Here is a 14,440-nt window from a genome sequence, read left to right on the forward strand (position 1 = left end):
GGCTTATAGCACTCATTTTTGCCCTCCCCAGCCCCCTAGGAGCACTCTATAAGCCTCCTAGAGGCTATGTACGGCCATTTTTGCAAAGGGGGCAGGGTTTCGGGAGGCCAAAAATGCTGTATTCAGTATATAAGATGCACCCAGATTTTCACCCTGTTTTTTTGAGGGGAAAAGGTGCATCTTATATTCTGAAAAATACAGTATACAATTCAGGTTTTGCTGAAATTCTCCAGTCATTCCTAGTATCAGAACATATTAATCTAGAATTTCCACTCTTTTGGGGGGGGGGGGGGGATTGTCTATGCAAAAATTAGCATAGGGATCTATGTGTATTGGCAAAGAAGAGTTATTGGACCAACATTGGAAAAAACCCAGAAAATAATGTTATCACTTTTAACAAAGATACAGAAAAAGACGCTGTCACAGATCTGCTACATAATCTTGGCTTTTTCTTATTCTTAACATTTTGAGAACAAACACACAAACATTAAAAAAAGAGCTGTTTTAAGTTGGGAAAATCTAGACCGTCATGTTGCTGCACATCCCTCACCCCACCCCCAATGCTGACCACTGCAATTTAATCCAGTTATTTGTTAAAGAGAAATGTCCTAACAGGACTAGCATTGCTTTGAAAATTCAGTTTTTCAAAGCCATTTGGAAATTGATACCAAGGACGTCATAAAGCAAGACACAGCCCACTTGTGGAAGTTAAAAATAAGATACAAACAAGACACCACCAATTACAATATACACTAGCTAAACAGAGACGTTTACAGCCTTCTAAATAGGAACAACCGTCCTTTGGCTCTCTACAGGCTGTTGAAGAGAAGTCCTAGCAGATAAGTCAGATAAAGCTCTCCAAAAATTGCCACACTTGTTCCTTTTCACATCACAGAAAATAATAATAATAGAGTGTTATACTCTTGGCACAAGATATCCAAATGGTGTGAGAATTTATATACTAGAGTAACCTGCACTTTCTCACTTGGGAAAGATGGAGGGGGGGGGGTTGACCACACTTGACTGGGGTTAATGGATTATGTGAATACATCTGAAGGGCATCAGGAGGGGAAGGCAACCTTGGATGATCCTTGGAGTTTTCCCCTTAACTGAAAACGCCTAAGCATTACTTAATATAGAGCAGCTTGGTTATAAATGGTGAAGAATTAAGGGGGTCCGACCTTCACACAGACCCACTTGAGAATCCCACTAGAAATCTGGATCCGGAGAACTATCACTTCCGTTGTCTAGGAGAAAGCTCCTCTCACAAAAGACAGCTGTCTTTTGAGGTGTCTGTTCGGCTCGGGTGGTTTCTTGAGTTGTTGGCAGAGGAGGAGATGGCTTAGGCTCTTCCCCCCCTGGGATCCCACAGGCAGCCAAACTTCACAACATCTCAGTTCAGCAGTTTTAGCTGCCCGGTCACCTGATTCACCAGCTCTTCTTCTCCTATGATGGCAAGGACTGTCTGTGACCCAGCTGAGACCTAAGAAAAGAAGGGTATTTATTTTTCATTAGGGACCCATGCAATATGAATGAGAGTTCAGAACGGTTGTGGCTTTTCCTTTAGCGCTCTGAACTTGGTTATTTTCTTGCATTACCCAAATTAGGTAACATCATCAGTGCTGAATCTTGATTAATGTTACCTAGTTTGGGTAATGAAACGTCTGCAAGAAAACAACCAAGCTCAGAGAGCACCAAGGACGCCTTGATGCCTATGGGCTTCTTTTAACATACTGTGCTCTAGCTCAGCATTGTAGATGCTGTGATGCTGGTTTCTCCAGTGTTCCTTAACTATGACTTGGCTGAATGTCTATGGAGCTTCTCAGGCATCCATGTCAGGTTTGTCCAAAAGGCAACTGGACTTTCTTGGTTTTTCTGAAGAACTGAAGAAGCTTCTTGGAGGAGAAGCAAAATATTTGCAAAGAAAAAAATACAAGAAGGCCCAGTTGCCTTTTCAAAAAAGCATCTTTGGGATATGACTCGGCTGATGTACACAGGTAAATGTATTTGGGAGACATAATGCAATTCTTACTGAAATAACCCTGTAAAAAGGGGGATAGGGGAAGCCAATAGCAGAAATCCATTTTAATATTTATTCAGTGCTTCCCTTACAAGTGCTGATGGATGTGGATAAATTTGGGGAGGGAAAGGAATGGAGAAACTCCCAAATCAGTTTCTTCAGCAAGGTTGCTTATTCATATATCCTTGAGCCGCCCTGAGTCCCCCCAGGGAAAAGGGCGGCATACAAATAAAGTGAAAACTGAAACTGAGAAGTCAATGGCATTTTATGGTGAAAAGAAACTTTTTTAAAAAAAAGTTTCAAAATCCACCCCCGTTTAAGTATTGTTTTACTTTGTCATTTTTGAGGGGGTCAAAATAACAGAATAACAGAGTTGGAAGAGACCTTATCCAACTTCCTGCTTGGGCAGGAAACCTATAGCGTTTCAGACAAATGGTTGTCCATTCTTCTTTAAAACCTCCAGTGTTAGAGCATTTACGAAATCTGGAGGCAAATCGTTCCACAGACTAATTGTTCTGTCAGGCATAGGATGTCATGGCTGGAGACAAACAACTGATGCTAGATTTGGTGTCAGGTCCCAAAACCAAGAAAGACACGTGATGATTCTTCCAAGGTGAATTCTTTATTGTTCCACACCTCAAGACAGAATCCTGCTAAACTGAAGCATTCTACTATCTGCACCTATAGTATATGCTGAGAACTATTAGGGAGAACTATTAGGGAGGGACTGTTTTCACCCTCTTTCTCTCACACAAAATATCTGGACTGCAGCTGTCTCTTATTCCTCTGGAATGCTCTTCTTCCCTCCCGGGAATCCAGTCTATTGTATTCCATCCCATTTGGTTTTTAGTATCAACTGTAGTAGAAAGTTGCTTTCAGGGGCATAAATAAGAGCTGAACTATTGTGTTTTCATTCTTGTCCAACAGTGTCAATAAAATGCTGTGGTCTAAATTATACTAGAAAGTGAGAAAAAGACCTACAAATAATTTTTAACTGAAATAACTGAAAGATAGCTCCTTGGCTAAGATGCTGAGCTTGTCAAATCAGAAAGGTTGGCAGTTCGAATCCGTAGCGCTGCATAACAGAGTGAGCTTGTCCCAGCTTCTGCCAACCTAGCAGTTCGAAAGCATGTAAAAATACAAGTAGAAAAATGGGGACCAATTTTGGTGGGAAGGTAACAGTATTCCGTGCGCCTTTGGCATTTAGTCATGCCGGCCACATGACCATGGAGACATCTTTGGACAGGTCTGGCTCTTCAGCTTAGAAAAGGAGATGAGCACCATCCCCTTCACCCCTTATAGTCGGGAATGACTAGCACATACATGCAAGGGGAATCTTTATCTTTATTGATTACCTTGATTATTATAACTAATAATAACTAATAAAATAAAAACTATTAATAATTAATCAAGCACCAGGTTTTTGTTTCTAAGTTTGGGCAGTTCACAAGACTTATATAAAGCCAGAATTGTGGTTTTTTTAAGACAGGCGGCCGATACATCTTTTTACATAAGTAAGTGCCAAAACATCTCTGTTCAGAGAAATCTTCAATTGCTCTACACCTATTCCCCTGTACATACAGGTAGTCCTCGACTTATGACCACAATGGAATCTGGCGATTAGTTGTAAGATGTCATGGTCATAAAGCCGATCATCTGATTGGACTTGATTTTGCAACTTTTTTTTGGACGGTTGTTAAACAAGTTCAATGCTCGAAATAAGAACATTTTTTTGGGGGGGAATCAAAAGTAAACACTGGTTTTTGTGAAAAAAAATAAACCATGGTCACGACTACGATACTATAAATGCAGGCTTATTGCTTAGCACCCAAAACGCAGTCACGTGATGTTGGAACTTCGGAACTGGATCATAAGCAGCTTTGGGGGGAGGGGGGGAGTCTTTCATAATTTGGAACTGTTGCTAAGCGACAGGTCGTAAGTCGAGGACTAGCTCTATTTCTCAAAGAGACATTCTTCTAAAACAGGCAAAAAGTTTCAAGCTTTTTTCTCTCTCTCAGGCTTTGAAAATGCTCTCAGTCTGCCTGACTCATAAACTATGGCATGAATTCCAACCCTCCCTTCACAACACATGAGCCAGCTTGGTTCGCTTGGTTCAGGATGAGACATTTATGGAGATACATTCCCCCCCCCCCAATAACTAATTTACCTGTGTCCTTCCGGCATCTTGCACTAGGTATGTTGGCAATTCTAGACTCAGGGCGAGCGCATGCAGTTCCAGCAACTGGTCTGTGTTGACTCCCTGAAGTACAACTTTCTTTGCACTAAGAAGGGCAAAGCAATACTTCATTGTAAGACCATCACACCACCCTTCCTGTTGGCTAGGAGCCTAACTAAAACAAATTATAAAAGCAGTTGGACGAAACCTTGTCGTGTGCTGAAGTCTGCACCTTTTGACGGGCAAAACCAACCCATCATCTCCCAGAAAAGTGGATTTGAGCATTTTATGTAAACTGGGTTTTCGAGGTTAATGTACGGCTGAACATGATGTATGATGACTCAACCACCACAGTAAACAAACCGAGAAGAAGATCCCTGCACCACATCTGTCCCACTTCTAATCACCTCTGGCTTAGGAGAGTCAAATCTCTGGCCCTTTTTAAATATATGGGGCTTAAACTATCTAGAAGTCCTTCTATCTCTTAAAGCAACTTTCCCAAGAGACAAGCTGATTTAAGGACCCACCGAAAGGTTTTTTTTGTCCTTAGATCCCTAAAGAAACCCTTAAATGGGGCTTACCCTTTTTACCAGCCCTTGCCCCTACAAAGACACAACCTTAGTTCACAAACTCTGGACTGTTGTAAATCATGGCTTACAACAGTGATGGGCAACCTTTTTGGCGTGGTGTGTCAAAAATCGGCAAAAAATCGAGCATAACTCGCGTTGTGTGTCACTTCGACAAAAACATAATTTTGCGCAATTTATAGTTTAAACTACAAAAATATATAATTGCAATATAATTGTATTTAATAAACCAAAAACAAATTATTTAACATAGCTGCTTAGTAACTTCTTTGTTCATCAGTCGATTTCGTATGTTGCCCTTGATATTATTATCAGTATCACTTACCAACGGTCCTGCTTAGCAACCAAAATGTTGGCTCAGAAACTCTGGCATTGAAGCGTGCAAGTCTTAAAGCTGTCAAGTTACAAGAACCTTGCACCCCTAACCCTTTAGGAAAAAAACCCCAGGGGTCTTCAAACCTGACAGCTTTAAGCCTTGTGGACTTCAACTCTTCAACTAAAAGAGAGACTGATAAATATTAAAAAAAATAAAACCAAAAAGCAGCTACTGCAGTGGCTTAGAATTTTACTCAATTACTGTTGAGCCCATGGAAAGTTCTGCAGCCCCAGGAGCAAAGGAAGGGGGACAGAGAGAGAGAGATTGGCTGTTTGGGGTGCTTGAAACCACCTGGCCCTCCCCAAAGGAAACCCTCATTTGCAGGATGAGCCTCGACTGGCTCTGCCCAGCGGGGTTCCCCCAAGCGCCATTGGGCAGCGACGGATGCTTATCCTTTTTCCTTCGGCTGCTTCAGCTGGGACTTCAGACACCCCAAGGGAGGGACTTTATCGGGCCTCCCCCTCCCCACCCTTTGAATGAAGGTGTGATATGGCTCCTCCATCCCTGCTCTTTAACCCAGCCAGAATTACAGGAGGGCTGCCCCCGTTCTGCTTTCCGGGGTGGATCTTAGCCGAGGGACACCAAGACCCCAGAATGGGTGGAGGGTGGGGGAAGAGCTTCTTGACGGAGGCCACGATCGACTTTTGGAAGTTGTGTTTTCGTAAAATAAGATTAACCTTTGGATGTGTTTGTTCCGCTCGGCCAGCGGCGTTTTCTCCCACTTAATCCCGGCGGATCCTGATATCTGAGCTGGAAAACTGCAACCCCCCGGAAATGATGACGCCCCGCTGAGTAGCTGGGACTTGCAGAAAAAGGCTGCAGAGAGAGAAGCGTTCGATCCGTAATCCGTCTGTGGGGGGCGCTGGGGACAGGCCGGGCCCCTTCTTCCCACCTCTATCCCCCCCCACTCTTGAGGGACAAGCCCTTTCCCCTGTCCCAACGGTGGAATTTGAGGCTACCTCTGCTTTCCCTCTCCCTCCCTCAGTTGTGCGGCAGCGGCAGCTCTCAGCCTGGGCGGCAGCGTCACACAGGCTGTGGAAGGAGGGGGAGGAGGAGGGAACCAAAGAGAGGCTTTTGCCGAGTCTGCGCCCCACAGCCAGGACCATCCTGGCGCCTCAAGCCGCGTTTCTTCCTGCAAAGCCCTTCTGGCGTCAAGCGGAACTCTCGGGTTGCCCGAAGGGCTTTGCAGGAAGAAACGCGGCTTGAGGCGCAAGGACGATCCTGGCTGTGGGGCGCAGACCCGGTAAAAGCCTCTCTTTGGTTGGTTCCCTCCTCCTCCTCCTCCTCCTCCTCCTTCCACAGCCTGCGTGACGCTGCCGCCCAGGCTGAGAGCTGCCGCTGAAACAAGTTTGGGGAGCATGTGCGTGTCACCCGAAATGGCTACGTGTGTCAGCACTGACACGCGTGTCATAGGTTCGCCATCACTGGCTTACAAACTAAAGAAGCTGGACTTATACAATATACTAAGTCCGCGATAATGAACCTATGACACATGTGCCAGAGGCGGCACACAGCGCCCTCTCTGGGCACGTGAGCCGTCACCCCAGTTCAGCTCTGCTGCACATGTGCATACACATCCCGCCAGCCAGCTGTTCTTGGGGTCTCTGCCGTGCATGCACGGGGGCTGGGGCTGTGCGTGCATGCACGGGGGGCACATGCGAGGGGCTGCGCATGCATTGCATTTTGGAGGTTCGGGCGCAGACACGCATGCTTTGGGCACTCAGTCCGGAAAAGGTTAGCCATCACTGTACTAAGTCATGGCCAACCAAGCTGCATTACTGTATGCTTTATGAATAAAATCAGAAAGGTGACAGAGGATTGCTCTGAACCAAGCTTCATTTATGAACAGAAAGGAGACTGAACACGGAAGAATCCCATTTGAGTTTCTGGCCTAGACCTTGAAGCTAAAGAATACCATATCGCCCAAAGTTATGGCTTGTTTGCAGCCTAATTTGTGTAATATAAAAGAATTAAGAGATGATCTTGGGGAAGGTTATGAACCATTCGTAGTAAAGATGATATGGGCCAGGAATTTGAAGCAAACAAAAGAAACTCAAAATAACACTTCCTTGATTTTGTTTAGCATGAGACAGAACATTTTGGACAGACTTTCAAGATTCTTTATAGCCTACAGCAGTGTTTCCCAACCTCAGCAACTTTTAAGATGTGTGGACTTCAATCCCCAAAATTCCCCAGTCAGGTAGCCTATTATATTAAATTAACACCCTCTATTTTATTACCTTGGTATCAGCTTTAGCACATTACCCATCCAGTTGGAAATTTAAGTTGCTTAATCCTAAACTGTGCTCATTCAGTATAGTGGTTTACTGCAACACTCTAAGCCACTAAGTGGTTTATTTGCTTTTAGTTTAGCTGCATCTTAGGGGAAGCCAGCTGCTGTAGTTTGTATGTATGTATGTATGTATGTATGTACGTATGTACATACGTACGTACTGTATTTTTCGGAGTATAAGACGCAGCAAGGTTTTGAAGAGGAAAATTTAAAATAAGTTTTTGCACTCTGCAAACCTCCCAAAACCGTTTGTTTTTTTTCAAAAAAAGGGCATGAATAGCCCTTAGGAGGCTTGTAGAGTGCTGGATTGGGGGGGGGGGGGACGAGCAAAAAATGGCCCATTTTTTGTCAAAAAAAAAAGACATGGATAGCCTTTAAGAAGCTTATTGAATGCTGCTGGGGGCTGTGGGGCAAAAAAATGGACTGTTTTTTGCTCATTTCTGCCCTCCCCAGCCCCCAGGAGCTCTCTGAAAGCCTCCTAAAAGCTATGCATGGCCGCTTTGGTGAAGGGGGCGGAGTTTCGGGAGGCAAAAAATGGTGTATTCAGTGTATAAGACGCATCCAGATTTTCAGCCTCTTTTGAGGGAAAAAGGTGCGTCTTATACTCCGAAAAATACGGTATGTATGTATGTAACCAAGTTTAACAGAATCCTGACAAAGATGGCCCAATCTTATTTCCTTACCCATGCTCATCCCATTGGTTGATCATGCCCCTCTGACTTGGCTTTTCATGCACCAGCTGGAACAAGCCAATTGCTGCATGCCCCACCTGAGCAGCAATCTGTGGAGGAAAACATTCAAAATTAGGGGTTTGTCTTGCTTCTGCCGAAATAATTCTGCTGCCCCTGGTGGCACAGTGGTTAGACTGCAATATTGCAGGCAAACTCAGCCCACAGTCTGCAGTTCGATCCTGACCCGGCTCAAGGTTGATTTAACCTTCCATCCTTTAAAATGAAGATCCAGATTGTTGGGAGCAATACGCAAATAATGCTTACATTGTAAACCGCCCAGAGTACGCTATAAAACAGTATGGGGCTGTATATAAGTCTAAACACTATTGCTATTGCTATATCCCTAGGGAAGGGATCATTCATTACTTGCAAGTTGTATGTAGGAGTCTAGTTAGAAATCCTGACAAATTCATCTTGTAAACATGGATCAACAATGCAGGCAGTTCTGGATTAAGATGTTCCATTCCCTAAGTGTGTCATTAAACTGAATTTGTCCCCAAAGGTGCTTTAACAGGAGGCAACTGTACTTTGTTTTTTCTTTGAAGATGTTTTGCTTCTCATCCAAGAAGCTTCTTCAGCTCTGACAAGATACTGGGGAATGGAAGGATTTATATTACTTGCAGACAGCTGATCACTTGCATCCTTTTTAGAGGGTCGTTGAAGCACTTGGAGGTTTATCTGTGCCCTCAGGATCACCTTAGCAGTGCTCCTGGTTCCTGTAGTCTGCCATTTTATTCCTCTGGAAATCCATTCCTACTCCCACACCATTCAAAGGATGTTCATCCCAAATTGTATAGCTAAAAGTCAGTAGAGATTCTCAGTCATCCAGGTCATGGTTCTCCCATGGTGCTTTTTCAGGAGGCAACTGGACTTGTTTTTTCTTTGAAGATGTTTTGCTTCTCATCCATTTTCCTTGCAGACAACAGGTCATTTGCATCCTTTTAGAGCAGTGGTTCCCAAACTTGGCAACTTTTTAAGACTTGTGGACTTCAACTCCCAGAGTTCTCCAGCCAGAAGAGCTAGCTGGAGAATTCTGGGAGTTGAAGTCCACAAGTCTTAAAGTTGCCAAGTTTGGGAACCACTGTTTTAGAGGTTCATTGAAGTACTTGGAGGTTTATCTATAATTGTGATTCACTTAACAGCTGTGGCAAGAAAGATCGTATAATGGGGCAAAATTCACTTAGCAACTGTCTCACTTAGCAGTGGAAATTTTGGAGTTAGTTGTGGTTGTAAGTCAAGGACAACCTAAACTTATAAATGTTATTTATTTCGGTTATTACCGTAAATGGTAGACAGCATTGTCCTTTCTTGAGTTGATGAATCACTGAAGGCATACATTGTTTTCAGAAACTGCTGAAACCAACCTGTATATTAAAAATGTTTGACTTCAGCAGTTCCTGAAAGCACTGCATGGCTTTAGTGCTAGAAAAAAGACAAGGAGGTTTGCCATTTTTAGTAATAAGCAGCCTGTTTGTAACTAAGGTTGTTTTTTAAGTTGGACAATCTTAAATTTTGAGTTTAGGCAGTTTGAGTACTGGGGATTGCCTGTACTTGGAGGACTTAAGTAATTCACACTTGTTACTGAGCCACAGGTGTTACATTTATCATATTAGAAGAAAACGAACTAAGCTTTTTGAAAGCTTTTCAAGTTATTGAATGATTCTCCAGCTGACTATTAGTTTCAGCCTTGGATCTGCCCCTCATAATGAAATCAGATTAAAAAAAACCCTAAAGTTTAAAATGTTAGAAGACAATATACCCTGAAGAGAGTTTACCTTTCCAGTTCCCATGGAGAGTTCCATGTTTACCACAAAGACCATCTTGTGGTGTCTGCCTGGAAGAAGATTGACATCACTGCCCTGTGCCTCATCTTCATCCTGCAAAAGAGAGTTTGACCGTAATAAAGTTTTCTGTTGTAATAAACTATATATGAAATCACAGAGCAAAGATATTAAAGTGTCAGACTATGACTGGGGACACCCAAGTTTAAATCTTTGGTCATCCATGAAGTTCACAGGAAAATCCTTGGCCAATCACCAGCTTTATGTCTACCTTACTGATAAATCAGTGGGCTAATGTGCAGAGGAGCAAAAATAACTACCGACACTGCTTTTGGAAGTACATGTAGTCCTTGACTTATGACCACAATTGAGCCCAACATTTCTGTTGCTAAGCAAGACAATTGTTAAGTGAGTTTTGCCCCATTTTATGACACTTTTTTATAACCTTTTTTCTTTCTTGCCATGGTTGTTAAGTGAATCACTGCAGCTCTTAAGTTAACATCACAATTCTTAAGTAGCTTTTCCCATTGACCTTGTTTGTCAGAAAGTTGTGAACTGTGATCAAATGTGACCCTGCGAAACTGCAGCCATCATAAACATGAGTCAGTTGCCCAGCATCTGAATTTTGAGCATTTGACCATCTGGCTGCTGCAATGGTGGTGTATGTGCAAAATGATAAGTCACTTTTTTTCAGTGCCGTTGAATGTACCTTTGAATGGTTACTAAATGAACTGTTATAAGTCGAGGACTACCTGTATTCTGCCTTACTCATCAGCGAAACAGATGGCACTATTACAATGTTATTAATCTCATGCACCCCAGTAGAAAAATTCCTCTCCTTATGAAAATGGTTATGTTCCAAGATGGTCTTCCCCTCCAATCCATTAATGGTTTATGATCACTCTTGATCTTAATTCTAGACATTCACAGTCACTACAGTATATACCCTACATTGTCACTACACAACTAAACAGTGAACAATATGCAAGCAGAGGTTGGAAGAAGGTGGAAAGGGTTAGTATGCTTTCTCCCAACTGCAGGGACCTTCTAGGTTAGAGTTGTGGACAGGTTTGTTTATATCAACAAAAATCATACATATATAAAATCATACAATTATATTGATGGTCTGTAATCATATAGGCTACTAGAGTGCAGCAAATATGATAAGTGCATTAACTGCTTGAAACATATATTACAGACATTATACTAAAATGGTACTATATATGAGTTTCAAGCAATTAATGTGCATATCATATTTGCTGCACTTTTGCAGCTTGTATGATTACAGTTCATCAATATAATTATTCCAAATCATAAATATTTCCTAAGGCCAGGGAGAAGTATTTTTTGCCACTTCAGGATGATTCTCAAGGACTGTGTAATTCATAAGTCCCTTTGTAAAAAAAGGCCTTGGCATTGCTGAATCTTGAATTGGTTTTGGAGTAATTGCACATAGATAGCTTTGCTTCTGTAGAAAACTAGGTGGTTACATTCTGAAAAATTAGGAAGCCAGATTTTCTGGTAGAAGCAAGACTGAATTTTGGCATTTAAACTAAGTTTAAGTCTGTGCGAGTGTGTTATATAAATATACATGTACAATGATATAGCCCTTTAATCAGAATATGTATGCAATTCAAGCCTTGAACTACATTTCAAATCATTCACTTCTAGCATCTAAGAAACATGTTTTCATGTTTCTGCGGCAAGAACAGCATCATCCATATATTCTTCAATATACATCATAAGCATTTAGGTCATTCATAATTCTTTGAAGAAATTTAGAAAATTAAACTATAAAAATACTTAAAGTGTAGGATAGACTAGTAGACACATGTTTCAGCACACTTTATTTATTTGCTTCATGGTACTCCAAGCAAATGAATTATAAGTTGGATACAAGTAAAGTGTTTTCTATTATGTTCTTTTTTTTCAAATAAAGCTACTCAGAACACAGGGATAGGGATAGTTTTAAAAAAAAATTAAGAGTGACTTGGAGTAACATCACCTAACATCACCTTTATCAGCCAGAAAATCTGATACTATGAGAAATATATTTATCTTTCAGGTGCCACTAGAGTTTTGCTGCTTTGCTACTACAAATTAACATCCATAGAATTCTGGAAATGCACCAATACATAAGTTCTCCCGCCTCCTCCATTCCATTAAAGGTTTGCAAGTCAGAGCTTTTAATATCCCTACAAATATGTGAATCCTTTTAGATCTATCATTTCCTCAAGAAAAATATTTCTTGAGGAAATGATAGGTAGTGTAGGAAGTTAGTATCCACCCCTCTCCTAGAAAAATGAAACATTAAAAGGGCAGAATATTTCCCCTAAAAGGGAGGCAGAAACTCTCTCACACACACACCTTTGTCAATGGGCCATTAAGGCCTGGGCCAGTCTATTCTACATAATAAAGATCTACCTCCTTCAGGCAGAGCCATAATAGGAATTTCCCAAAGCCCTTTCATTACATCATCACCCATCAAGAGTCAACCAAGCCTGGGACATATATATGTATGCACCATCAGGCTAGGGCTTGAAATGCGATCGTATATACATATATTATATATATAGATAGGCACTAGGCCAGAAACCGATCTTTCATTGGATCAAAAACGGAAACCAAGATCGCAAAAGCAGATACCTGGGAATCGAGACCGCTACTGAAGTAAAGCTGCGCCGCCGCTTCAGCAGAATGACCTCCGGTGAGCGCCAGAGCCTGGAGGCAAGAAAAGAGGAGGGGGTGGGTGGGTTAGAAATAAACCAAGCGGAATGGATCCCCAACCCGCGCCGGATCCCGATCCACTGACAAAAGTGACCCCACCCTCCTCGCTGCAGCCTCGGGAATCCCCAGGTCCAGCAAGAGGGCGAAGAGAGACTCATCGACGCTGGCATCCGAATCGGGCGATTGCGACTCCATTCCTTACAGCTGCCGGCGCTCTGCCCACCTATTGGCCACTTCTCTCGCTTCTCGACCAATGAAACGGCGTCTGCTCCTTTCGTCATCGCTCGGTGACCAATGGCCCTGCCTGTTTCTTGGGTTGCGACTATTACCTGCGCCCGTAACAGAGCGCGGGCTGGCTTTTAATGGTTTCGGGTTTCACGTGGATTTCTAGGAGCAGGACCCTTGCCGCTGGGAACTGTGGGGGTTGTAGTCCAAGTTGAAAGATAAGTGGGGCTATCATCTGAAGTGCGGCTATCCTTGTAAAAGTTAAGGTAGCCTTAAGCATTACATCAAGGTGGCTGTTAGTAATAATGACTGTGGTGTATAGAGAAGCTGAATTTGCACAAGAAACTGTGCATGGTCTGTGAACTTAAGCACCCGCATTTTATTTAAATTTAAATGTATTTAAATTTAAATTTATTTACAGTATGAAATCCATACTGTATATCGGACATTAATACAATAGAGAGAAGGCCCAGAGGTATTTCACAAGAAGAGTACTTAACTCCTCTGCTCCTAATAAAATACCTTAAGCCACTAGGCTTGAAATTTTAGGCCTGGACTACGAACTACGCTGCCTATGTTCCGACATAAGCATAGTACACACAATTATCTGCTATAACGTCCTACCTGTAAACAACTACCTCAACTTCAACCACAATAATACACAGGCAAACAATAGATACAAACTAAAAGTAAACCGCTCCAAATTCTATTGCAGAAAATGCAATTTCAGTAACAGAATGGTCAATGGAACACTACCTGATTCCGTTGTTAGTTCCTCACCCCCCCCCATCTTTAACCTTAAACTGTTCACCATGGACCTCACACGTTTCCTAAGAGGTCCCTAAGGAGGCGTGCATAAGCACACCAATGTGCCTACCATCCCTGTCCTACTGTCCCCATTGATATGTACTCATTTTATGTGTTCATGGGCACGTTATATCCATCTATTTGTACCAATCATGTGAAAATGCCCATGTCTATACTAATACCTGTTACCTTGTACACGTTGACAAATAAATAAACAATAAATAAATAAATAAACAAACAAATAAATACTCTGACAATCCATCCCTTGTGGTCAGCCTATGGTTTCATGTGCTGTGCAAACCCTGAAAAATGTTTCAACTGAGCAAATGATGATCCTTGAACTATAGATAGCCATAGTGATTTGTTATGAAAGGAAGGGGCATAGAATGGACAGCCAGTTTTCTTCACTCCCTCCAGAGGTGGGTTCCTACCAGTTCACGCCTATTCGGTAGAACCGGTTCGTCAAATCTACCGAACTGGTTAGAAGCGGTTCCACCAGTGGACCCGGAAAGCAGGCCACACCTACAGAAGAGGTTCCAAAATTTTTTGAAACCCACCATTGGTCCTTGGATATGATTATTCTACACTATCATGCTCATATTTATAAAACTCAGTGCCTCTGTGAAAGGTAAGGATGACTCCTGCGTTTGTGGTGCAATCAGAACATTGCGTGTGTTGAAGTTGTTTTAACGCAAACCAAAGATGCCTTTTAAAAAA

At 42.3% G+C, this 14,440-nt stretch overlaps 1 protein-coding gene across 1 annotated transcript; it reads right to left on the bottom strand.

The window, feature by feature from the left end:
* Positions 1-429: 429 nt before the first annotated feature.
* LOC116505029 (probable peptidyl-tRNA hydrolase 2) lies at positions 430-12,921 on the bottom strand. The gene is made up of 6 exons (XM_032212333.1): positions 12,791-12,921; positions 12,611-12,685; positions 9,959-10,060; positions 8,136-8,233; positions 4,188-4,302; positions 430-1,483 (listed from the first exon to the last, which is right to left on the bottom strand). The coding sequence occupies exons 1-6, from the start codon at positions 12,884-12,886 to the stop codon at positions 1,394-1,396; spliced, it is 576 nt and encodes a 191-aa protein (XP_032068224.1). The 5' UTR covers positions 12,887-12,921; the 3' UTR covers positions 430-1,393.
* Between the last annotated feature and the right edge of the window lie 1,519 nt (positions 12,922-14,440).

This window comes from Thamnophis elegans, chromosome 2 (assembly GCF_009769535.1).
Source record: "Thamnophis elegans isolate rThaEle1 chromosome 2, rThaEle1.pri, whole genome shotgun sequence".
Classification (NCBI taxonomy): Eukaryota; Metazoa; Chordata; class Lepidosauria; order Squamata; family Colubridae; genus Thamnophis; species Thamnophis elegans.

Excerpts from the sequence above, each read along its gene's own strand:
- LOC116505029 (XM_032212333.1), bottom strand. The coding sequence starts at position 12,886 with ATGGAGTCGCAATCGCCCGATTCGGATGCCAGCGTCGATGAGTCTCTC. Across the intron at positions 12,686-12,790 it reads CCGAGGCTGCAGCGAGGAGG|GCTCTGGCGCTCACCGGAGG; the intron begins GTGGGGTCACTT and ends TCTTGCCTCCAG. Across the intron at positions 10,061-12,610 it reads GTAGCGGTCTCGATTCCCAG|GATGAAGATGAGGCACAGGG; the intron begins GTATCTGCTTTT and ends TCTCTTTTGCAG.